The sequence below is a fragment of the Microtus ochrogaster genome, chromosome 15 (genome assembly GCF_000317375.1).
Source record: "Microtus ochrogaster isolate Prairie Vole_2 chromosome 15, MicOch1.0, whole genome shotgun sequence".
In the NCBI taxonomy this organism is placed as follows: domain Eukaryota; kingdom Metazoa; phylum Chordata; class Mammalia; order Rodentia; family Cricetidae; genus Microtus; species Microtus ochrogaster.
The window spans coordinates 17,941,397-17,967,714 of NC_022017.1; the positions used below are offsets into that span (position 1 = coordinate 17,941,397).

At 42.4% G+C, this 26,318-nt stretch overlaps 2 protein-coding genes across 9 annotated transcripts in view; one reads left to right on the top strand and one right to left on the bottom strand.

Moving 5' to 3' along the window:
* The window catches only part of Pphln1 (periphilin 1), an 84,006-nt gene extending 61,646 nt beyond the window's left edge, over positions 1-22,360 (bottom strand). For 2 of the 8 annotated variants that reach the window (XM_013348870.2, XM_005354303.3), the window contains exons 1-2: positions 22,148-22,216; positions 11,355-11,446 (exon numbers count right to left, since the gene is read on the bottom strand). In XM_013348870.2, the coding sequence (XP_013204324.1) occupies positions 11,355-11,426 (72 nt within the window). In that variant the 5' untranslated portion in view covers positions 11,427-11,446; positions 22,148-22,216. Of the gene's footprint in view, positions 1-11,354; positions 11,447-21,310; positions 21,531-21,982; positions 22,096-22,147 lie in introns of those variants that run through there. The other 6 variants (XM_013348869.2, XM_005354304.3, XM_013348868.2 and 3 more) reach the window with 4 other exon arrangements.
* The window catches only part of Zcrb1 (zinc finger CCHC-type and RNA binding motif containing 1), a 12,506-nt gene continuing 8,475 nt past the window's right edge, over positions 22,288-26,318 (top strand). The window contains exons 1-2 of the mRNA XM_005354305.2: positions 22,288-22,785; positions 23,968-24,053. Coding sequence (XP_005354362.1) covers positions 23,970-24,053 — 84 coding nt within the window. The 5' untranslated portion in view covers positions 22,288-22,785; positions 23,968-23,969. The remainder of the gene's footprint in view (positions 22,786-23,967; positions 24,054-26,318) is intronic.

A 26,318-nucleotide genomic window follows, 5' to 3' on the forward strand; every position in this document is an offset into this window, starting at 1 on the left:
GATGACAATGGGGACAGCACACTAAAATGTTAAAGCAGTGTTGTTCCTGATGACAATGGGGACAGCACACTAAAATGTTAAAGCAGTGTTGTTCCAAATAACAATGAGGACAGCACATTGTTTGGCCTACTGGGTTTAAACTATTCTATTTAACTATTTAAACAGGGCAGGGTCTGCACCTGTAAACCAGCAAGCACTGAATCAGAAAGATAAAAAGGAAGCATTCTGCTATGTTTCCAGAAGCTCATGGGAGAGAGCTTTTAGCTTTTTAAGTTTGGACACAAAGATGATCTAAAATCAGAACTAGCTTCCAAGATAATATACCCTTGAAATCTTTGGTAACTTGGTGGGGTTGGAGAGACAAGACAGACAGCCCATTGGCGAAGGGCGATGACTGCTCTTTCAAAGGACCTGGTTCAGGTCTATCACAAGGTAGCTAACAGCAATCTAAAACTCCAGTTCCAGGAGATTGAAGCCCTCTTCTGGCCTCCTTAGGTACTGCATGCAAATGCTGCCCAGACTTAATACATGCAGGCAAAATACCCATACATATAAAAAATAATAATAATAATAATAACTTTAAAAAGTCACTGGGGAGTTTTGTGGGATTTGAGTAATTAGAAAACAAAGTCTGTCTTATGTTAATATCATTAATATGAAATATGTTAATAGCTAATATGGTAATATGAAATAAAATCATTAGGGTAAGAAGTAAAGAACTACAGTACACATGCCAGAATCTGATCTAAGTTAATCTGATCTAAGTTATCTAAAAACAGCCCCTACAGATTTCTGGTTTTCTAAGACATGATCTCTCTGTGTAGTCCAGGATGGTCTCCACCTCATGCTATTTCTCATTGTTTTGTTGTTTGAGGCAGGGTTTCCAATAGAGCCAAGAGTAGCCTAGGACAGCGATCCTCCTGAGTGATCACATTACAGATGACTTAACACACACACAAAGAAACCAATTACTTTTTAAAAATCTTAAATTTTAAAAACTCTATGAAAGATGCTTTCATTCCAGAAAGAAAAACTAGATGGCTGAATAATTTAATATATAATTATATTATCCTTTTCCCACAACTATAAGTATTATAGTTAACTGGACATAAATTAAATTGGCTTGGGACATTTATTTGAAAGCATTTCTTGAGACTAGTGTGGCATTCAGTTGTAGAGCCGGGATTAGCATTCGTAAAATGTGGGGGTAATCCCCTGTAATAAAACAAAACCCACCAATTTTCTAATGTATCATTAAATATATGTGAACTCATTTTAGCACAAAAACACTGTTGCTTTCATGTATTTGTTATTTTATTTATTTTATGTATGGTGGAAGAAGTCCACATGCTTGCCATAGTTTGCATGCAGAGGTCAGAGCCAGTGCTCGACTTCCACCATGTGGTTCCTGGAGATGGATCTCAGTTGAACAGCACTGGTAACAAGTACTGTTACCCACTGAGCCATCTTGCCATCCTTAATTTTGTTTAAATATTGTGAAAAAGTTTAAAACATTTTGTTTAAAATTAAAATATTATAAGGCTGTTCCTTAAACACCTTTATTCTTTAGAGACATATGGGAACGTTTATATTTGAAACATGAATAGTGATTTACTTCAAAATGCTTTCAGGAAGGGAGTGGAGTGATCAAGAATTCTGACTGCTAGAAAGCTTGTGTTCAATTCCTAGTACCTACATAATAGTTCACAGAAGTCAGTTAACTACTGCACCAGAGGCTCCAGCGCCCTCTCCTTAAGCACAAGGCATGCACACATGTGGTCACAGAAATACAAAGACAAAACACTAATACACGTAAGATAAATATTTTAAAATGAGATAAAAATAACCTGGAAGAGAGGAGAACAGAGACAAGAATAAAACACAAGAAACCAAAAGTAGATAATTGCTGCTTTCATTACAATTACTTTGTGAGCTGCTTGTTTACTTTTAAATATTTAGTTTTTTTTTTTCTTTATAAAGAATCAAACAAAAGCCAAGCCTGGTTATACATGTCTGTAAAGCCAGCACTGAAGAGGCTGAGAAAGAAGGAAAGTTCAAGCAGATTTGGACTACATAAGATCCTGTCTTGAAAATAAACAGATTCATAAATAAAGCTCAACAAGGGTCAAGCATTACAGCAGAAGACCACACTGCACTTTCAAGTGCAGCCTGAGTCCCAGCAAAGCCCTTGTCTCAAAAACAAATAAAAAAGAAATAAACAACCACACTAACTGCAGGCAAAGTACCATGGTACAGAAACAGCAGCAGTATTTCCTACCACAGTGAACTTATGATCTGAATGTAACCATAGAAATGTTGTTGGAAAAGCCCCTGGAAAAGCAGGTGGCACATATTAAACAGCCCATACATAGTGTGTGTTCTAGTTTGCCAGCTCAAATTACTTTACTTTTTGATAAGCACAGGAATTACTACACCTAGGAGGTGAAAAACTATAAACCACTAGCTGTGCAGACAAGGCTGGCCTTGAATTCAGAGATTCTTCTGCCTCTGCCTCCTGGGTGCTGGGATTAAACAGTGCACACCACCACCCCAGCAACCGTATCTAACTAAGCAGCACAATATTACCCAGACTAACAGATTTGCTTTGGTGAGTTTTGACAAGTTCACTCCACCACCCACTAATTTATGCTGTGTATTTGACACAGACTGATTGATTGCTCAGTGAGATACTGGTGTCTTGGGGTCAACCCAGTGGTTTGGGGGAGGATTAGAAATTAAGCTAAAATAGTCTAAGTTGGTCCAACCCTCCAGACACATATCATTATAAAATTTGGCCAAAAACTTACATTATCTTTTCTGGCAACAGTGAAAAAAGGATGTTAAACTTCAAAATTCTGTCAGTCAAGAAATTAAAACATACTACCCATACCTACCCATAGGACCCTTTGTGCCAACCACACCACCCCACTCCATTTTTAGACTTCCCATGTCTTCCTCCAGGGTCTAGCCTGGTGAGTACCCTGACTTGTTCATCCACACTTTCTGTGTACTCTACCAGATTTAGCTAGGTTTCTGTGGCCTAGACTGGCCTTCACTGCAGAGAAGCTCTAGACTTGGGCCAGTATCCCCCTACTTATCCACTAAACCAAAGGATACTCCCGCACCACATCCAACCTTTCCGCTCAGACTTATAAATCCCCATCCTCCCACCTGGCAACAGGAAACATATCCTGTACACCAATCCAGTCCCCTCCGCTACCACAACATTCTCTTCTCCCTAGCCCTGCTCCATCAGTAACAAACTATACATATAGCATGTAGACAGAGAACACACAGATTTCATCGGAGTGATACCAACAACATGAAAGATTAAGGCAAGGTCTGCCCTCTGAAACCTGCTGGTCCTGTGGAAATGCTTGCCTAGAGGAGCCGGACACTGAAGTTAGAAGAATTCAAGAGATGTAAAGCACACACAAACAGCTCAGTGAGATCAAGGAGAAAGAGCTCAAGGAGCATAAATGCCTGAGTGATGCACCAGGTTGACAGACATGACAAAGACAATTCAGGACTAGAAAATGAAACTTAATAAAGCAACAGAAATAATGAAGAAGACTCAAGCTAAAAAGAAGGAACTGAAAACAACATTTCACGGCTAGAAAACTCAAAGAAAAGAAGCCTACAGTCTGAATCAAGAAGAAGACAGATCATCAGGTGACCCATCAAATAAGCAAGGTACATGAAAAGAAATTAAACATAGGAAAGGAACATACAGAAAAGCAGGACACTGTTTAAAAAAAACAACCTTTGAATACAGGCATAGACAAGGTAGAAAAATCCCACATGAAGGGCATAGACCAGATCTCCAACAAGATCATAGAACATTTCCCCAAACTAAAAACAGACATACTCAGATACAGGCAGCACATAGAAAACAGATAAGACCAGAAAAAAAACCTACAGAATTTCATATTATAACACTAACATTTATAACAAAGAAAGTGTTTTGAAAGCTGCAAGAGAAAAACACAAGTCACACATCAAAAAAAAAACCTATGAAAATAACAGCTGACTTCTCAATATAATCTTTGAAAGCCATAAGAGCCTAGAGTCCAAGAACTAAAAGGTAAGAAAAGAGAGAAATGTTGTAATTAAAATTAAAATCTCAAAAATAAACAACAAAAAAAAGAAGTTAAAATACATCTTCAAATAGCTCTACACAGGGAAGTACTACTCAATTAAACTTTACACATCAACACTCTAGAGTTCAGTCTTTGTAAGACGAGCGTGGTGACCCACGTCTTTAGGCCTCATACTCAGCAGTCAGTGATAGACCAGGTGTGCAGTGAACTCCAGGCCAGCCATGATTACATGACTAGAAATAAAAACAAAACATACTTATACATACACTTGCAGCAAAACATGTTAAGAATGGAAGCAAAATGGCAGGCATAGTAATTTTCAAACAAAAAATACTGAGTCACATGTGTGAGGTCCTGAATCCAAATACTACAAAATACAAGTAAAACTAACAAAATAAATGAGATGTAAAAAAAATATAGGAATTAGCACATGTGAAGATTTTTAATAAAATGAGCAGGAACTACAAACAAGAAGAAAAGGACTATCTACTCAACACTAACATTCTGTAAGCAATGCCATACAGAATGGTACATAAGTGAATTACCATATGGAACATTCTTGGCTTTCAAACTGAACAAAAAATTACAGGATTGTAGTTTAAGCATATTCATATTTGAGACTATTTGGAACCAGTAAATCCCACGCAATCCCTATAAAGCCTCAGTTATAGCAATACCAAGTTTTAATTCATCAAAAAATTTGTTTTGATTGGCTACACTGGCTGAGAAGTAGTGGCAAAAATATTAAGATTACAGACCTGTAATCTCAGCACTCAGGAGAGCGATGGTTAGAAGACAGGCAAACGAACACACAGTGAAAAAAAGCTGAAAAGAAAGCTCTGCCCTCATTACAATTTGTATCAAAGCCTAGCATATTTACAGTGTGCATACCACAAAACTACCACCACTAGGTGAACCTTCACGAGGTCAACACTGAATTACCACCCAGATACAGGCACTGCGGACAAGCCTTTCCTTGGTTCTCTCCAGTGTTTCCTCCTTAGCTCTTTGCTGCAGTATTATTTTAAAAAGTTGTTCTCAATCTTCTTAATGCTGTAACCCTCTAACACAGTTCCTGGTTTTGTGGTGAAGCCAACTATAAAATGATTTTGTTGCTTCTTTGTAACTATAATTTTGCTACTGCTATGAAGCATAACTGTGATATTTTGTTTGTTTTAACAAATAAAGCATACCTGACGATCAGAGTGTGGAGCCAGTCACTAGTCAGTTATATAGAGACCAGGCAATGGTGGCACACACTTTTAATCCCAGCACTCAAAGACAGAGCAGAGAGATCACTGCTGAGTTCAAGGCCACTCTGGGCTATACTAGGTTGATCCAGTCTCAAGAGAAACACAGGCAGGTGGTGCTGGCTCACACCTTTAATCCCAGCACTAAGGAGATGGAGGCAGGAAGGGATATGGCTGGGCAGAGAGGAGAGTGGCACTCAGTGGCAGGCAGTCTGAGCATAGAGTCTGAGGGCAGGATCACCACCCTTTTGGTCTGAGGATCTGGTAGAAGTAAAAGGTGACTCTAATGGCTGGCTGCACTGCTTCTATGATCTCTCAGCTTTCACCCCCTCTGGGTTTTTATTATTAATACTTATTAGAATTCATGCTACATATAATGCAAATATATGATAAGTAGCGTAGCTGATCGTAACCCATAGGTTGAGAACCACTGGTTTAAATAGTCCATCCATCCTCCTGTTAGACAAGCTCTTAGCAATGCTGCTTATAAACACACGAATATGATTTTTTAACATTAAGCGATCTCTGCTTCATAAGCAAAGATTTTTTTTTTACTTCATTTACTTCTATGTATATGTGTATGACACTTGAGTGCTGAGGCAGAGGCCATCAGATAACCTGGAACTAGAGTTACAGGCGGTTGTGAGGGGCTTGATGTGAGTCCTCTGGGAGAGCAAGAAGTGCTCTTACCACAGAACCATCTCCCTAGCACCTTAAGAGTTTAAATAGGGTAATTTTTTATTAAATCCAAAGTTAGAAACCAAAGCTGCATTTACATTCTACTTTTACTGTTAACCACTTTTCTGCAAATTCAGTGAATTCATTTAAATCAGATGTGAATATAAAACTTCCACAAGGCACATGACTAGGAACTATTCAACTCTGGGGATGGGGCTGAGGAAGAAGGAAAAAAGTTGGAGGCCAACATGGGATGGTAAGGAATAAAAGAAACCATTTTTTTCCTGAATAGAACAGCACAACAACAAAGTTAACAGAAATCTATTACCTAACAAAAATCACTGGTATTTCCAATCAGGTGTGGCTGTCTGCAGTGGCCTCAGCTGCAGGCATCTGAATACTTACTCCCCAGTTGTGGTGCTGTCTGGATAGGCTGCAAAGGTGTGGCCTTGCTGGAGGTGTCACTGGAGGCAGGCTTTGGAGTTTAAAGACTGCCATTTTGGGTTCATTCTCTTCTTTCTGTTCTGTCCTTGCGATTGAAGATTGAGCTCTTGACTTACTAGTCCAGTCACCATGCCTGCAACCTTCCTGCAATTACTCCTACATACTTACTGCTGGAACCATAAACCTAAACAAACTCTTCCTTCTACAGTTGCCTTAGCCACTATGTTTTATTACGGAAACAGAAAAGTAACTTATAAATCAGGTTACAGCTGTCAGTCCACATTTATATACATCATTGTTTAAATCAAACATGGCTTTTTAAAGATTTATTTATTTATTTATTATGTATACAGTGTTCTGTCTGCATGTATGCCTACATGACAGAAGAGGGCACCAGATCTCACCGTAGATGACTGTGAGCCACCATGTGGTTGTTGGGACTTGAACTCTGGTTCTCTGGAAGAGCAGCTAGTGCTCTTAACCACTAAGCCAGCCCAGCCCTGAAAAAAAGGCCCTTGATATTGGCCATATTCTGCTATAGCTTAGGCCTTAAATGTCTCCCATTAAATGTCTGGGGTAAAGCATAAATGGCCTGGTGCCTGATAGGAAGTCTTCATGTCACTAGGAAAATGTCCTCAAAGAGGATTGCACTCTATATACTGTCTTACCAAAAGTCCAACTCATCATGGAGTACAACCTTCAAAAACTGTAAGTTAAAATAAATTTCTTTCTTTAGCCAGGAGGTAGTGAGGCGCACCTTTAATCCCAGCACTTGGGAGGCAGAAGCAGGCAGATCTCTGAGTCTGAAGCCAGCTTGGCCTACAGAGCACATTCAAGGACAGTTAGTGCTACATAGAGAAACCCTGTCTCAAAAATGGAAAAATTAAAAATTCTTTAAATTGATTATCTCCAGTAAGTGTTAGAGTAATGCAAAGCTAACACACCTTAAAGAAGCAAATATTACCAAATCATAAATTGAGTTCTTGAGCTGGGTGTAGTGGCTCATGCCTGTAAGCTCAGCACCTCAGAAGCTAAAGCAGGAGGACTGCCATGAGACTAAGGTCAGCCCAGTCTATATAGTGAGTTCTAAAGCAGACTCAAACAAAAGAAAAGAAAAGCCAGGCGGTGCACAGGCCTGCAATCCTAAACTTCAGAGAAGAGGCACAACAAACGGTTCCAATTCATCCTCAAGTACATAGTAAGTTGGAGGTCAGCCTAGGCAACACATGAGCCAGTTTCAGAAAAAAGGGGGGGTGGGAGGCAGGCTGGAGAGCTGGCCCCAGTGGTTAACTGTTCTTACTGTTCTTTAATCCCCAGAAGCCATGTCTGGAGGTTTACAACTGCCTGTAACATTAGCTCCAAAGTGCCAACACCCGCTTATGGCCACCCCCACACACGACACTAGTGCTCACATACAAAAAGAATAATAAAATATATCTTTTGATGTTTCTTATACTTTATTACTTATATTCTGACCTCAGTGACCTCAGTCAGGCATCATTCTGATTAGAACATGTCTATAATCTCAGCACTTGAGAGCAGGCAAGAGGGTCAGGAACTCAAGGCCAGCCTGAGTTACAGAAGACTGAGGCTCAGAAACAGAGGTGAGGATGCCCTGAGATATGATCTATAAACTTTACCAGATTAGTAAAAGGGCAAAATATTAAAAGCTTAAGACTAAATTTAACTAAAATGTAAGCATGCCATAAGGTGAAGGAGCAATTGCCAAGAGCCCTCTAAAGAACAAAATACACTGAAGACAAGACAAAGCTTCAAGTCATTCCCACAAGAGTAAGTTCACCAGAAGAAAAAAAATCTGAATTCTAGAGGAGAAATACAGTAACAAAGGTTTTACAAATCAGTAAAGTGGGCCTGGGGAATACAAAAGACCCGGCTTCTCTAATAACGTAGGGAAGGAAGAGGAATGAGCAGGTCTGCCCAGGTTCTGTGCTCCTAAAGGAAAAGCACTTCAGACTCTCAGATCTTGGCGTTACAGACAGTTGCTAGCTGCCATGTGGGTGCTGGGAATTGAACCCAGATCCTCTGGAAGAGCAGCCAGTGCTCTTAACTGCTGAGCCATCTCTCCAGCCCCCTAGACTCTATCATGAGTACCTATGCAGCTGGACAAGGAGGAAGAGATCTATCCAAAACATCTACACATCTACGCTGATCCTCAGCACATCAGCGCTATAAAATTTATTTCTCTTCCTACTTACTGATGTTGAAATTCCACTGTGGGGGGAGGAAAGCCAGGGGTGACTACTGTACATTTACACACACACACACACACACACACACACACACACACACACACACACGGCATTAGATCAAAATGGTTGTTACATTTGACTATAAAATGTTCATTTAATTAGAACGTCCTTCTCTTTTCTTTCCCCTCTTTTTTTTTTCGTTTTATTTATTGAATTAACTTTTAAAAGCAAGCATGCTATTTAGCATTTAGAATGACAATTAATAGGTGATCTCTTAAAAGCATGCACAATTGGGATACAGGATATGCGAGGATTTTCTCATACAAACTTATACACGACAGCATCTTTCCCCTCTTTTGAGGTGTCTGGGATCAGTTCGAAGGATCGTGTTAGGTAAGCACTAACTGAATTACATCCTCAGCCCTTCAATTCTAATTCTTAGACTAGCATTCTGTGAGACATCAATACACTGAACTTGACCCAGAATACTGCCATCCTGGGAACTCCATGCTCTAAAACACCAACTGCCTACCCTTCTACTAAGAGGTGGCCTTAGGCCTCAAGTAGCTTTTCCTTTGTCCTAAACGCCACTTCTTTTTAAATAACTCCCCTCTCAGTTCTCGCGTCTTGATGCAGTCATGATTCCTAGTCCAGTTAGTTCTTCAGTGTCGATCTCAGGCAATCACTCATCTTGCAATCTTAAATCAATACAATTTGCTTTGCCCATCCACCAATTAAGCTACTCAGTGAAAAAGCACACAGTCTCCATGTCAATGCCCAGATGGTAAAATAAAATTTCTACTCAAGGGATATAGTGGGAAAGAGGACTTGGCATTTTTGAAAGGTAACTCAGGGCTATGACTGTATCACTTTTAATCCTTCTAGGTTATCATAAAATAATTCTATCAGACTAAGAAAACTTATTAGAAATAGTCTCCAGAACAACCTGAAAAGCAATGACATAAGTACTGAGTCTGCCCATCCTAATATAACGGGCTTCCTCGGTTTTTTTTTTTTCTATCTTAAATCATTTTATATCAACCCGAGCTGTAATTCAGGCCAATGAAGGACAACCTTGCAGATGACACTGTTCATTAAGGCGAAGGATAGGACCAAGTAATAAACTGTCAGCTAGGCCTGGCTGCAGTCCTATAAGCTAATTGAAAGGCAGGAGGATCACCAAGTAATAAACTGTCAGCTAGGCCTGGCTGCAGTCCTATAAGCTAACTGAAAGGCAGGAGGATCACAAAGGCAAGGCCTGCACAGGACACAGAGTGAATTCAAGCCCAACCTAAGTAATTTAGTAAAACCTTGTCTTAAAATAAAAAAGAAACAAAGGGGTAGGGGTAGGGCTCAAAGGTTGAGTGCTTGCCATGCATGAGAAAAGCTATAGATTCAATTCCCAGTATTACTACCACACACACAGAAATCCCTAATACTTTAAGTAAAAAATACTTGTCATGTGAACAAGAATTTATGCCTTCTGTGGCATATAAAATGTCTACATAAGAATACAACCCCAAACAGGTGGTGGTGGCACAGGCTTTAATTCCAGCACTTGGGAGGCAGAGGCAGGTGGATCTCTGTGAGTTTGAAGCTAGCCTGATCTACAGAGCGAGTTCCAGGACCAACTCCGAAGCTACACAGAGAAACCCTGTCTCAAAAAAAAAAAAAAAAAAAAAAAAAAAGGAAAGAATACAACCCAAAGTCGCAATGTTCAAGTTGAGTCAGCAGAAGATTCAAAGCTTCTTGACCTCCAAACCTCCCTTAGTTTTCCAAGCAGTTGAAAAATGTGAAGCCCTGCTACATACTAGGACTGGATCCAGTTTGGGTAGAATAAACAACTTATCAAGAACATTAAGAGTCTAGTTCAAAATTCCCAACTCTCAGAACAGAGACAGAAGACAGACAGAAGATGGGAATTCCGTCCTTTGAACCCAGCACTCTTCTCGCCTTGCAGCCTGCCTGACCAGAAGTCACAGCTGAACTGCTCTCTAGGGTGGCAACATGCTTCTCCTACTAGCCCAGGAGGATTGATCTTCAGGTAGAATATCATATTAGTTCATAACTTAATTTTAATTTTTGATTTTGTGACAGTGTCAGATTGTGTAGCCTGGCCTAGAATTTGCTATGAAGACCTGGCTTGCCTTAAACTCACAGAGATCCACCGGCTTCTGCCTCCCAAGTGCTGAGATTAAAGGCATCCGACACACTATGCCAGGCTCAATCTATAATTATTTTAAGGAGACAAATAAATGGCAGTCATGAATAGAAGCAGATTTTCAACATTTCTTTGTCTATGTACAGTATAGCATTTATAAAAATTTATAAATTTTCCTCCACAAACTAAATACAAAACTTTTGTTCTAGAAATTTAAGTATAAAATATAGATTTTGTTTTTTTACTTAAACAAATTACCATGTATTTTATAGCCTTTTTTGTGGTTTTTTTGTTTAGTTTTTTTTCAAAACAGGGTTTTTCTGTATAACAGTCCTAGATGTCCTGGAATTCACTTTGTAGACCAGGCTGGCCTCAAATATTTTCTAGCTTTTAAAAGGTGAGTTTAATCTCTTTTCCAGCTAGGCTGGTAAACTTCTGTTATTTGAAGACGCTGGAGAAGACAGAATGACACAGCAGGCTCTGAACCGTCCTCCACAGAGCAGTGACTTACACTGGCATGGCTCCGAGGGGGTGCTCGTTCTCTTGGAAGTCGTTCGTAGTCATACCGTCCCTCAGACCACATCTCATCTCTTTTGGAAGCCACTAAAGAAAAAACAAAAACAATCCTGGGTTTTTTTTTGTCAGCAAGTAAGACACAAGAAAGCAGCAAATGCCAAGACACCTAGGAGAGTGAGCGAAGAGAGGAGAATGAAAGCAATGAGTCCTCTACTGGAGACGTGAACAATCCATGCGCATGTACATATGAAGTCCTGCATTCCACCAGCATGCTGGGTAAGAGTCATAAACCACATACAGTTTCTTCATTGCCAAAGTCTGAAAAACTAGAAAAGATACCATTTAATGAATAGTTTGGAAAGCAGGCCAGCATGGTTACTCCAATTAAGGCTGGCCTCAAATTTACTATGTAGCCAAAGCTGGCTTGGAGATACTGGGATTACAGGTATATCCCAGCATGCAATGCTCCAACGTTTTTAATTTTGTATTAATTTATTTGTAAATGTGTATATCATGTGTGAGGCTAGAGGTGCAAGGCTTCTTGAGCCTTCTTATGTTGCTAGGCTTCCTGAGCCTCCTTATTCCCCCAGCCGCAGTTGCTAGGCCTCCTTATTCCCCAGGGAAAGGTGAGTGCTCTACCCACCCATTGCACAGCCCCACGACGCAGGACAGACGCGATAGGGAGTGGAGTCAATGCAGGAACTGTTTATTACTGTGAGCGTCAGCTTATGTAGGTTAAGTGACACCATGTGATGTGGAGGTACCTCCAGCCAATGAGAGACAGACAAGCCCTCCCTCTGGCTAGAGGGGTGTCTACCTAATTTGTGCTCTCTCATCCTCACTCAAATTGAGCCAGACTTTTCTCTGTCCTATAGGCCTCAAAATACAGACCCTGAATTTGAACCAGCCTTTTTTCTGTCCTATAGGCCTCGAGGTACAGGCCTTGAGATAATTTTGGCCCAATATCTCCCACTTTTGTTTTATATTCCATCCCCTACCCTGGTCACCAAGCCAGAATATGCCAACCCTATCTGGAGTTTTGGCCTGGACACCCTCAAATTGAGAGTTCATCCATGGGGTAAGATGTATCGAGCCTCTCATAATGTACTCGAAGGGCCATGAGTACATTGCACCTGTTGTATCTGTTTTTGGAATGCTTCTTTCAGCCTTTGGAGAACGCATGGACCAAAAAGACAGATCAATAAATAAATAGCCATCGGTCCAATTAGGGAAGAGATGAGTGTGGTAAGCCATGGGGACCAATTAAACCAAGTCTCTTATGGGGTCCCTGACTTAAATGAATCACCATCTTTTCTTAACTCATCTAGGGTTCTTGTAACTATTCTGAAATGGTCCACATAGAAGCAACCTTCTTCCCCAAGTGCCCTGCAAATTCCTCCCTGTTCCATAAACAGCAAGTCCAAGCCTCTCCTATTTTGTAAGGTTACCCTTGCTGAGGAATCCAAAGACTTTTGTAAATAATGTGATGTGGTCTCTCTTTTCTAATTACGTCCAGCCCAGTCTGCTCACATCCCCAGGAAGAACAATAGTAATCAGGAGCTGTCCCGCACTTTCTGATAGTAGAGACAGCCTGGTTGCTTCCTGAGCATACATAAACGGGTGTCTGTAGGAGGGCATGTCTCCTAAGGACATGAGAACACCCATGCTCATTAGGGCAAGATGCCTGGGGTAGGGTGCACCCCCAAGAGCTTCCGCATTCAGGTCTCCCCTCCGTCCCCGGGACATCAGGTCAGGCCACTACGTCCAGGGTGTCGTCATCTGAGAGGTCTGGTTTAGGATCCCTCCAGTGCCAGCACTAGAGGATCCATGTCACCTTCTGTGGTTGGTGGGGGCTTGCTGCCTGGACCTTGATCCCCGGAAGAGGAATTAACATGATTATAGCAGGGAAGGCTGTCTGAAATAGATAAACAGGCAACACTCTCCTCAAGGGTCAATCTCCCTTGGGCAGTGGTGATTTTTCTTTTCTTGTGTTTGAATTTAATGGTTGTCCACCATAATCTCTTTATTTATTGGTCATCTTGATCTTCCCCATTGTCCTGAGGGGAGAGGAGAAATTTTAAGTTACAAGTGGGTAGCCACATAGGCATTTCCCCTGTTTGGGAAGACACATCCATATCCTCGGCCATGTTTCAACAAGGGATCTGGGCCCCTCCCTTGGTTAGTGAGAGGATCCTTCCACCTAACTTGTTGGGTGGGCCTTGTTGGTAGGGATCAATCGAGAACAATGTCTGGAGGCTCTTGATGGAATTACTAATCTAGAGCAACCTTTCCATAATGTCAGAGGTGCCCTGATCCTATGACCTTATCAGTTATTCGATCGGAGTGCCCTCCCCAGGGTGCTGTGTCCCCATTCTACTGCTTGTGACTGTTGAACAAGGGCAGCCAGCATCATCTTTTTCCCTAGTAATATTCTGCCTTGAACTGGAATATTAGGATTATATTTTGCCAAAGAAGCCTGATGGAGCTCATTGACAAATTCAGTGAGGGCCTGATGGCTCTCGGGGTAAGGGAATGATCGTATTAGGTTGCCTCCCTTTTAGGAGATCATACAACACATCTAGTTTCCCAGGCTCTACAGGCAACCAGGGCCTTACCCAGTTCATTTCTCACAGTATCTAAACTGAGAGGCTCAGGCAGGATTAATTTCTGTCCTATAGGCCTCAAGGGACAGGCTGAGATAATTTTGGCCCAACAAGAGGACATGCATGCATCCCACAGAATGTGTGGAAGTCAGAAGATAATCTGCAGGAGTCAGTTCTGTCTATCGTGGGAGCACCAGAGCCTCGGGGCTACGTCATCTCACCAGCCCTCTGGTTTATTTCTGGCCTTAAACTGCTGATCCTCCTCCCACAATACCCCAAATGAGGAATCAGAGTACACCACCTGAACCATCAGTAATCAATAAAAATGTGCTGAATATATCATATGAAAATCTGATCAAGAGACAGTTGGTGGTGGCACATGACTTTTCCAGCACTCAAGAGGCAGAGGCAGGTGGATCTCTTGAGTTGAAGGCATCCTGGTCTAGAGGGTGAGTTCCGGAACAACTAGGGCTACACAGAGAAACCCTGTCTCAAATAACCAACCAACCAATCAAAAAAAAAAAAAAAACACCGAAACAAAACAGTTCCAAGTCCAGCCTAGACTATATGAGGTCCTTAACAAAAAATTAAGTACAATAATGTAAAATAAAAAAAGGGAGGAGAGGCTGGGCGGTGGTGGTGCACGCCTTTAATCCCAGCACTCGGGAGGCAGAGGCAGGCAGATCTCTACAGAGCTAGTTCCAGGACAGGCTCCAAAACCACAGAGAAACCCTGTCTCGGGAAAAAAAAAAAAAAAGGAGGAGAACCTGTAATGAAAGCTGTTCAATCTGACACAAGAATACTCTGAAAGGAGAGATCCTCAATTGAGAAAATGCCTCCTCCATAAGATCCAGCTATAAGGCATTTTAATTAGTGATCATGATTGATGGGGAATACCCCAGTCCATCGTGGTTGATGCCATCCCCATGACGCAGGTGGTCCTTCTTAGGTTCTATAAGAAAGTAGGCTAGGCAAGCCATGATGAGCAAGCCAGTAAGAAGCACTCCTCCATGGCCTCTGCATCAGCTGCTGCTTCCTGTTTCCTTCCCAATCTGAGTTCCTGTCCTGACTTCCTTCAGTGATGAAGAAGTTTAAGCTAAATAAACCCTTTCCTCCCCAACTTTGCTTTTGGTCATGCTTTTCATCAGAGCACCCTAACTAAGACAGAGTATGAGTATGGGGTGTGTTCACCTAAAACTCAAAGGCCAGCAGAGTGCTCTCCTACAAAGACTGGGCTCTGTCAGGGGCAGCACAGACATCCCAGGGGGTGACACACTACCAGATTGCAGAATGGAAACCATATTTTCAGGTTGTTCCTGATCCAGTTTGGAATTTTCTGCCTATCAGTTTGGAAGATAGATTATCTCACATATCAGAATCACTCTGAGAATCACAGGACAGTGTAAACTATAAAGAGGAATCTCTAAGCAAGCTGGCTCATGGCTTTAGGGTGCTTTTTTAACTTCGGGTTGACACCACTATTTCATACATGCTAGCATTCTGCATCCCTTGGTCAAGCTGGACCTTGAATTAAATTACCACAAAAAGGAACAGGCAAAAAAAAATGTACTATAGAAAATATGCTAAAATTGCTTTCAATTCAAATACTACCCCAGCATTTTCAAAGTCATTCAGGAGCATTCTTAAGTACAGTAATCTTTTGATTTTGACTAGTGGCATGTGTTGCTTATGACATTATCCAGGTTTTGGAAATCAATCCATCCCACAACCAATCAACTACACTGACTCCTGACACTAAACAGTCCCCTCCCATTACTGGAGTCTCAGAAGAACTTTAGGCCGAAAGAGATGGTTCTGTGGTTAAAAGCTCTTTGCACTCAAGCATGAAACGTTTAAATCCTACCACCCCCGTAAAAGTCCAATATGACTCAGTCGCACATGCAGCTCTAGTAACTGAGGGGACAGGTTCAGTAGGGGACCTATTTTACAGGAGCAAGCTGGAGTATAATAATAGAAAACAACACACTTGGGGCTCAGAGCACTGACTGTTCTTCCAGAGATCCTGAGTTCAATTCCCAGCAATCACATGGTGGCTCACGACCATCTGTAATAAGATCTGGTGCCCACTTTCTAGCCTTCAGGGATACATGCAGGCAGATGCCGTATACATAATTAATAAATAAACCTTAAAAAAAAAACACAATTCCCCTGGCCTTTGCATACTCAAGTGCATATATTTGGATATAACACACACGAATTTTTCTTACTTTTTTAAAGTACTCCAGAGTAATTCTCTGTGTCACAATAAAGCCAAGAACAGAATTCAAATTCAATGTGGAAAGTGCAAACTTCCTTTCAAGTGTGTCAACAAGGAGCTGCAGAGATAGACAGCTCGGCGGTCAAAAAGCACTGACTGGTTTCAAATCCCAGCACCCACATGACGGCTCACAACTGTCTGTGACTCAAGTTCCAGGGGACCTGACACCCTCACCCATATATACATGCAGGCAAAACACCAATGCACATGAAACAAAATAAAGTATTAAAAAAAGAAGCATGCCAATAAGTTGATCCCAAAATATAAGAATCTCACTCTTATGCAATATCAATAGTGTCTAATGCTGTCCGTGAGTCAAGTCCAGAAGGAAATAAAAGCTCTCCTTAAAGCACTCCACTGAGGAATTCCTAGTCCTATGTTCTCCATGGAGAACTGGCACTGTGAGCGAAAGTTACAGGAATTTGAGAAAACAAACTCACAATTAATGACCTTGTGCCCAACCAAGTCAAAATGTCAAAATGATACAATTCTTTTTCCATGTTATCCAAACTGCTTGTCCTGTAGGTTAGGAAACAGAGTAACTGCATTATAATCCAGACAGTTCCTTTCCCATCTTCAAGTTTTTTCTCTTACATTTTTTTATTCTCCATTAGCTATTTTGATAGCCAGCCAGAGCTAATGAAAAGTCCCATTTAAATTCATATCTTGAATGAGCAGTAGGCATTTGTGTTGGCTCTAGACATCTCTGTAACTTCCTCAGCTCTTACCTAAATATTTTAATGCCACTCAACCAGATCCTGCAGCCTTGCTTTCTTTACAATACTAATCACCTCAAGTGTGGGATGATTTACATGCAATGTATGTAGCCATCTTAGTTAGGGTTATCATTGCATTGATGACTCCATAAGATCAGTTTGTAAGCAGGCTTGTAGAGCATTTCCTTAATTAATGATTCATGGTGGGGGTCACAACCCACTGTGTGTGGGACCACCGCTAAGCTGGTAGTCATGGGTTCTATAAGAAAACAGGCTGAGTAAGCCGTGGGGAGCAAGCCAGTAAGCGGCACCCCTCCACAGCCTCTGCATCAGTTCCTGCCTCCAGATTCCTGCCTTGAGTTCCTGTTCTGATTTCCTTCAGTGATAACTACTGATATGGAAAAGTACGCCAAATAAACCCTTCCCTCCCCAAACTGCTTTGGTCACAGTATTTCGTCACAACTGTATCCCTAACTAAGACACGACCTCACTACTAGTATAAAAACAGAAGGTAGAGCCACTATGTTGTTCGGTAACTTCCTCAACAATCCACACAAAGAATGTGATCAGTAACCAGAATGAATTTACTCACGTTATAAAACCATCCCTCTCAATAAATGATTGGGCATCTCCCCTTCCATCCTAACTTCCTTCTTCTAAAGAATGTTGCATACACCTCCAACTCAACACACCAACAGTTCTTCACTTTCTCAGAGACTCATCTTACCTCCTGTCTTCCCCATTCTGATCAATGAAACCCAAAGGCTCAAATCAGAAACCTGAGTAATAAAACTCAACCTGTCACACCTAAACGTTTACTCTATCCAGTTATTTTTACAACCTCAACAAGCACAAGTATCTAAACTTTCTATTCTGGCTGACCTGAAGCTAAAAATTATGTAAGACTGCTTTTAGCAGAAAGTGTTTACAATTCAAAACAACTAAGCCAAAAAAAACACTTTTACAATATATTAAAATGTTTGAAAAAGATTTCACTGATACCAGCTAAAATGGTCACAACAGCAAAATCCCAATTAGAATTCCATGTTGCTTGGCACTGAAGAGTATGTTAGGTGTGGATATGGTAAGGGACCCCTTTAATCTTTGCTCTGTGAGTTCTAGGCCAACCACGGCTACAAAGTAAGAGCTAGCTTTTAAAAAAAAATATGCAAGGTAAGACAACTTTTAAGAAAGCTAAAATAAAATTTTAAAAAATTAATAATTAAACAGAATTTTGAATGATGACTCAAAAGAATAAATAGTGAATAATAGAATACAAGGAAAGGCAAAGGCATTAGGAATGATTCTGAATGTGTCTGAGAAAGAACTGACCAAAGGAGACCATAAAGCAATGATAAACCTATCTGCTCCAGGACCTGACAAATTTTTATTTGCTCTCCTAAATGCAAGAATTGTGCAATAAGCTCTCAAGACATTTAAACCCTTTACCCACACTATCCTAGTGATGGAGATACAACCCCTCACTTTTACATTAAAAACTCTGAAAGCTCTCAAAAACTGAAATTCTAGCGTTGAGCCTGGAGTACCATCCCCAACCCTTCCCAACATTATCACAAGAGAAGTAGGTAAGCAGAGAAAACAGGTTCCAGGGCATCAAACAATAAAGTAAAATTTAGACAAAACATTGAATAGAGGCTTTGAACCTTGGGAATAAGTGGAGGAAGGATGTTATTTCAAAAGGTTAATTTATCAGCATACAAAATGGATTAGAAAAGGAGGCAGGAGGCTAGAACAAAAAGATGATGTATTTTTTTCCATGATAAATTATATAGTTTAGGAATGGAGGGGACAGAAGTTTGAGATAGTTTCACTGTGTAGCCCTGGCTGGCTTGGGACTCACGTAAATCCTAAAATTCCCACCACAGTTTAGCATCCTTCAAGCACTTCACTCTTAGCAGCTTCACAAGGCCAGGTGTAGTAGTGCATATCTGTAATCCAAAGACTGCAAAAGCAGAGACAAACATTTAAAGAGAGCTTTACCCATGTAGCCAGTTTAAAGCAGCCAGAGTTATATTTTTTTAAAAAAAAAAACAAACAAAAAAACTTGTTTTAAGAAACATGTAAACCTCAAAACTTCTTAATTGAAAATAGTGATGGTTACTGGGTGGGAGTCAAAAAGACTAGCAAAAGAAAAGGATAGAGAGAGGTTAATAAATGGGGACAATTATAGCTAAGTAGGGCATTAAGTCCTGGCGTTTCATTGTTGTGGTATTTTACTTGTATTTAATAAAGCTTGCCTGGGGATCGGGAGAGTAAAACAGTCACACTGGCCAGCATTATAGACCAGCTAGCAATGACACACACCTTTAATCCCTGTAGCCACACTAATTGCCATAGAATCCGGGCAGTGCATAACTTTAAGCCCAGCAGTTCACGCCTATAAGCCCAGTCCTAGAGAGGATTATAAAACGGGAGGAGACAGCTCTCAAATACAGTCTCATTCTGAGATTCTTAGAGGCAGGATTGCTATTTTTGGACTGAGGTTAAGAGCCAGTGGCTGGCTGCTTTGCTTTACAGATCTTCAGGTTGAACCCTAATTTCATTCCATTGTATAGTAGAGAGGTCATGGATAACATTAATAGTTAATACCCCACTAATATATATCTTTCCTATGGTTTCCTTCATGAGTTAAAAACAGAGTAGGGCCTGGAGAGATGGCTTACCCATTCAGAGCACTAGTTGCTCTTGTGGAAGCTAGGGATTTGGTTTCCAGCACCCACATGGTGGTTAATACAGTCTATAATCCCAGTGCCACTATCCCATCAGTTGTTAAAATTTAAAATACTACACTGCCCTTGTCTATAGAAATATCACCCTGAATGCATCTGACCTAAAATACTACATTGTTATCTGTTTTATTCTGTAATGTAACTTTACGTCCCTGAACTAAAATCTGTTATACCAAGATAATAAAACAGATCGAGTCAGTATCTACAATTAAGAGCCAAAGATTGCCGGGTGATGGTGGCACACAGCTTTAATCCCAGCACTTGGGAGGCAAGGCAAGTGGATCTCCGCACGTTTGAGGCCAGCCGGGTCTATACAGAGCAAGTGACAGGACAGGCTTCAAAGCTACAGAGAAATCGTCTCGAAAAACCAAAATAAATAAATAAATCTGTTATTCTCTAAAAATACATCATTAGTCCTCTCCAACACCTAAAAGAGATCCCAAATTAGTGATCAGTAGACAACATGTGACTTTTATCAGAAAAACACTTAAAAGCTGAGATTCAAACCACGTGTGGTGGTGTATGCCTTTAATCCCAGACCGCAGGAGGCAGAAGCAGTTGGATCTACAGAGTTCCAGGACAGCCAGGGCTACACAAAGAAATCCAGAAACCCTGGGGGCGGGGGCTGGCTGAGGTGTAGGGTTTGTAGTTTTTGAGGGTTTGTTGTTCTTGTTGTTAATAGCATTTGAACACCTTCAAACAATCGGGAGGCAGAAGCAGGCAGATCTCTGCTGAATTTGAGACCAGACATCCCCCAAATATACAAAAGGAATTTAAACTGTTTCTTGAACAAACTGGTTGACCAAGATCACACCTCACAAATCATCCATTTGTTATAGCTAAGTAGCAGGCAGACAATTCTTGCCACTTACATATTCATTAACCCCTAAGACTATAGAAAGTTGCATTCTAAAGATAAGCAAGACAAACACAGCCTCCCTCACAGCTTACTATCAGTATAAAGACAAAAGATACAAACAATTAAGAAACAAACGAAACAATTAAGAAACAAACGACCGCGTGGTAGGAGGGGAATAAACACTTAAAGAACTCTACCTAACTCCAGGATTTTAGGGAGGGGACTACTCAGAAATAGAGCACTGCTAAGCCTCAGAAAGGGCCATAATCAGAATTAGGGAGGACCGAGGCAGAAGAGGCTCACCAGTTCCAGGCCAGCTTGGGCCACACTGAGAGTCCCTGCTTAGAAGGAAAAAAAGATAAGAATGGGAATTATATTATTGGAACGAGGGCGAAGTGGGCTGAAAAGTCAGAGGACCCAAAAGGAAGCAAGACATTGAAGAGAGGGTATAAAAAAAAAGATTTTAAGAAAACGCAATCAATCAGGCATAGACGGAATAACAGCCAATCTTAGAACACAGGTGTTTGAAAACGAGTTCAATTTAAAGGCGAAAGCTACACCTAAGGTTGAAAATAAAAGACAATTTCAAAACAAGGCTTAAATATGTGAATTTAGTAAGCGGACAAAATCGATTGCACAGAGCACAGTGTCTTCGGGGGTGAACTGAAGTGGCGATACCCCAAATCAAGGGAGAGGAAGCACAAAACAGCACGGAGGTGAAATAACGCATAGAAAAGGGGCTTACATCGTGGGCGATAACCAAGCACAACCGGGATGGGAAGCATGGTAGTTTTGGCTGGCCACAAGTTTGCCAGTGGTCCCTTGGTGGACGCCAAGGCATTAGTGCCTCTCAAAACTCTGCTGCGCCCTGGATGGATTGCACTTCGTCCCTCCGCTTCAGTCAGGATTGATTGTGCAGGCTTCAGGACGGGGTCGGGGCTCCGGGCTGCTGACACGCAGGTTCCCAGGGGTAGTTACAGGCCTGGTCTGGGTGTGCTGCTGGGTAGAAGTTAAGTATAAACTACCATGCATTATTTCCTGATTTCTCTGTAAAAATGAAAGGCCTAGGACGACCTCTAAAGGAATAATCAGCGTGTGCTCATTCCGTATTTACAGGAGGAGGGGAGAGAGAGCGGAAAGGAACCAAGAAGCTCGACATCTGTCCATGCCAGTACTCAAGAATGGGTCACTCTGTGAATCCAACTCTCCCCACGCTGGCTTTGTCTCCCCCGGCCACACTGAGATTCTCAACAGCAAATGGGCTATTTTTGCACTTTTTCAGTCTCTCAAAGTGCCTCGTAAGGAGCCGGGTATGTCCAAAAATAAATACCACAGACTTCCTGACTGACCTCAGGCCACTCAAGTTACCTAGCTTCGTATCGTTTTTGCACATTAAACTGCCAACAAGAAGCCGAACCTGTGTCTCACACTCAAGATTTTGCTTTCCGCCCAAATCCACTGGGCCTCTCCAGGTTCCACCACGAGCGCAGAACGCACACCTCAGACGCGGCAGGAAACGCCCGCCCGGCAACCCTCCCGCCGCATGCGCCCCTCGCGCCTCTGGGGAGAGCGACTCGCTCACCTCCGTTCCGCTGCTGCCGCAGAAACCCGCGAAGGCAGACGTCCGCTCTCTTCGAAGGAACTTCCGGCGCAAGCAGTGACGTCAGCGGGCGCGCCAAGCCCGGGCCCGCGTTCGCTGAGGTGTCGGTGTTACGGGAGGGGCGCTGCTCGGCGCTTTCGGGGTGACCGGAGGGGCACTGCTCGGCGCTTTCAGTGGGACCGGAGGGGCGCTGCTCGGTGCTTTCGGGGTGACCGGAGGGGCGCTGCTCGGTGCTTTCGGTGGAACCGGAGGGGCGCTGCTCGGTGCTTTCGGTGGAACCGGAGGGGCGCTGCTCTCTGCTTTCGGGGTGACCGGAGAGGCGCTGCTCGATGCTTTTGGGGTGACCGGAGGGGCTCTGCTCGGCGCTTTCAGTGGGACCGCAGGGGCGCTGCTCGGTGCTTTCGGGGTGACCGGAGGGGCGCTGCTCCGCGCTCTCGTTGAATCCGGAGGGGCGCTGCTCCGCGCTCTCGGTGGATCCGGAGGGGCTTTGCTCGGCGCAAACGGTGGGACCGGGCGGGCGCTGCTCCGCGCTCTGGCCGTGGATGCTCGCCCCGCAGAGAAGAGCTGGGGGTAAGGCCGCCGCGGGCTCGCAGCCTCCACTCAGGGCCGCTGCACTGAAGGTAAGCAGCGACGCCGCGGCCCCACGACCACTGTAGCCCCCCCGGCTCCCGCGACCCCCAGGGCCCCCAAAGCCCCCGCGGCCTCCACGGCCCCGAACCTGGGGACGTCCAATCCACATCGCCTCTCTACCTGAGAAACTTGAGAAGTGACGTGCAGAGTTGGCTACCTGAGGCTTTTTAAATATCCTACCCCACCCCCGTGCTGGGCCCGAAGCTCTCTTCCGGTTAATGGGACCATTATCATTCTTAGGGTAGTTACATTGTTATTCCAGGTACTCCTGAATCCTTCCGACACCTGCGCTTTTTAAATCAAAATGTTAAACTCATTTAGGTTGAATGTAATTTCCCCTGGTTATTTGCAGGGTTGTAAGCCGGTGAATTGATTACTGAGCATTCTTATAAATATACAGGTTTTGAATAAATATTCAAAACACGTAATTCATTTAATAAAATAATGTCACTTTATAAATTGGTTAGGCACAAAATTTAAAAAGCTAAATAACTTTATCAAAATATGAAGCTAAATTTCCTGCAGAAAAATCACTCGGGAGACAAATAATAAAAAAATAAACAAGTATACAAAGTTATCAAAAATGAGACTGGCGTGGTGGCCTATGCTCGTAATCCATGTATTTTACAGGTGCAGGAGGTTGAGGAGTTAAAAAAAAACATAAGAACAAATTAAATTAAATTAAAGGCGTGGTGGCGCACGCCTTTAATCCAGCACTCGGGAGGCAGAGGCAGGCTATTCTCTGAGTTCGAGGCCGATCTGGTCTACAAGAGCTTAGTTCCAGGACAGGCTCCAAAGCTCTGCAGAGAAACCCTGTCGGGGTGGTTGCCGGGGGGACCAAACCAAGAACAAAAAGGAGGGATTGGCAGGTATCTCTTTCGGAGGTGGGCTGGAAAATTATAGGTAGCATGTACTTGGAAAGCATCTTTTTGCTTTTACCCCCAAAAGACGGAAAAAATAGCGTTTTGGCTTCTCTAGCTCTTTAAATCTCAGTGCAGCAAACATCCGCTGCTTGAAAAGGATTATGGTAATTCACACCTCACCCCCACAGAACCTACTCTAATCTCTTTACTTGAATGGAGGTTGTGGAGTGCTGCCTTAATGAAATCAGTGATTGCCAGCGTTTGGTTGTATTTGGAATGAGACTCCTGATGGTTTGTTTTCCATTTTAGAAATGAGTGGTGGCTTGGCTCCAAGTAAGAGCACGGTTTATGTATCCAACTTGCCCTTCTCCCTGACGAACAATGATTTATACAGGGTAAGTTTTACTATCAGTATCTAACTAATGAATTTCCTCTTTAAGAGAAAAACTGAATCCAAAAAAAAAAGAAAAAGAAAAAAAAATTTAGAAGCCGGGCAGTGGTGATGCACGCCTTTAATCCAAGTCGGCCAGTGGTGGTGCACGCCTTTAATCCCAGCACTGGGGAGGCAGATGGTTCTCTGTGAGTTCAAGACCAGCCTGGTCTACACTAGCTAGTTCCAGTACAGGTACCAAAAACTACAGAGAAACCCTGTCTGGAAAATCCAAAAAAAGAGAGGGAGGGAGGGAACAGTAAAGAGGGATGGATACCAAATTAGACTTGGAGGTGAAATCCTAGACTGGGTGCTAAGAAATAACCGTAACTGGCGGCTGGCAGGAGTCTAAAGTATTTGGAAGAATGTTCGCCCTGAATGCACAAAGCCCTGTGTGGGATCGATCCCTGGCACCACATAAACTGGGCATTGATTGACGATGGACCTATGATTTCCAGCTGAATATTGGAAAGTCCATGTCATCCTCAGCTACATGGGGACTTTGAGGCAAGCTTGGGATGCACAAGACCCCGTCACAAACAAACAAAAGGTGACTTTTGAATAAAACTGAAGCAGTAGGAAGTAGTTGTCCAGGTGTCTGGAGCACAATCATTTCCACGAGGAAGGGTAGGATAAGTAAACTTACTCTCCCCTTGCTATACAGGCCTGATTAAGGCAATCTCTCTAGCTTAGCTCTGAAATGAGAACCCATTAGATAGTTGCAATTACACAGAAGCTGCTAGCCTTGGAATCTAATGTTGCTTACATTAAGACCCAGAACTCAGCATTTAATTACTAAACTGCATGTGATAAGTGTTATGCCCAGATCTGCAAAGTCCCCCAAAAGCCAACAAAGAGACCGAGTTCTGTGTGTAAAAGCAAAGAGCCTTTATTTTATACAAGCTTGCAAACTCAGTCTCTCCATGTATCCGACATATTACAATAATTGGAGAGCCCCAAGCTCAGAGTTGGGTTTTTATAGTAGTAAAGGTGGGGGTGAGAGATTTCTAAGGCTCAGCACCCCTGATTGGCTGACATTTGTCTCGGGGTGTCCTGGTAAGTGTGCTGGCAGGTGATCCTATCTACAAAGGTTGGAACTTTAGGCATTTCCTTTGGATGGTCTGTTCTTGGGTGGTGCTCAGGTAATCTTAGTTTTCCTGCAACCAGGTATTGCTTCAGGGTAAACTACTGAGACTCAGACCTCCATTAAGGTTATTGATGGCTGAGTTCTACTCTGGCAGGTGATAATGGTTGGAAGTAAAGAACTTCCTTTGGGTGGTCTGTTTCTATTTAGCTTATCATGGCTGGCTCCACAGTAAGATCTAGATGCCATTTCTTAGGAATATTATTTCTAAGCATTAAATAACGTCAGAATATTAATGATGCTGAAAGTATAGAAGTGGGAAAGTTTGTTAGGATGTATGGAGAAGTACAAGGGACGAAAGCCCCACTGTTACACTAATGATGGGACAAGGACTGCACCTGTAGAAATAAAAAGATCCTTGTGTTTTGTTATCTTTGCCAACAGGATCTTGCTCTGTAGCCTGGGCTTGCCTCAAACTCATGCTCTTCTTGCTTCCATCTTCTGAATAATGGGATTTTAGACATTTATAACACTCCTGGCTGGAGATGCTTTTTTTTTATTATAGGAAGCTTTTGGTTATGTATTTAATCAGAGCTCTGTCTGTCTTTAAACATTGATTGTTTAAGTCATTGGTACTGTGATATTCCGCAGTGCAGGTTGAGCTGGAGCTTTGCTGGGGTTGATAGTCCCATAGATCGGGAATTCAGTTGCTACCTAGTGTGTATGCCGTAGATCTAGACATGTCGATGGTTTTTTCTCTCCGTCCACTCCCTAGGGGGAGTTTAGGAACTTGAAGCAGATTACCTTTAACTCCAGTAACTATATTATTCTACTTAGAAATTTTTTGTTTGTTTGTTTGTTGATTCAGGGTATTGCTGTGTTGCCCAAGGTGACCCCTAAGTCATGATCTACCTGTTACATAGACTGAAGGCTGAAATTTTTCATAAAATATAGTGAAGAATCTGGTTAGTGTATACAATCAGAATATTTAATTTCGGCCGGGCAATGGTGGCGCACGCCTTTAATCCCAGCACTCGGGAGGCAGAGACAGGCGGATCTCTGTGAGTTCGAGACCAGCCTGGTCTGCAGAGCTAGTTCCAGGACAGGCTCCAAAGCCACAGAGAAACCCTGTCTCGAAAAACCAAA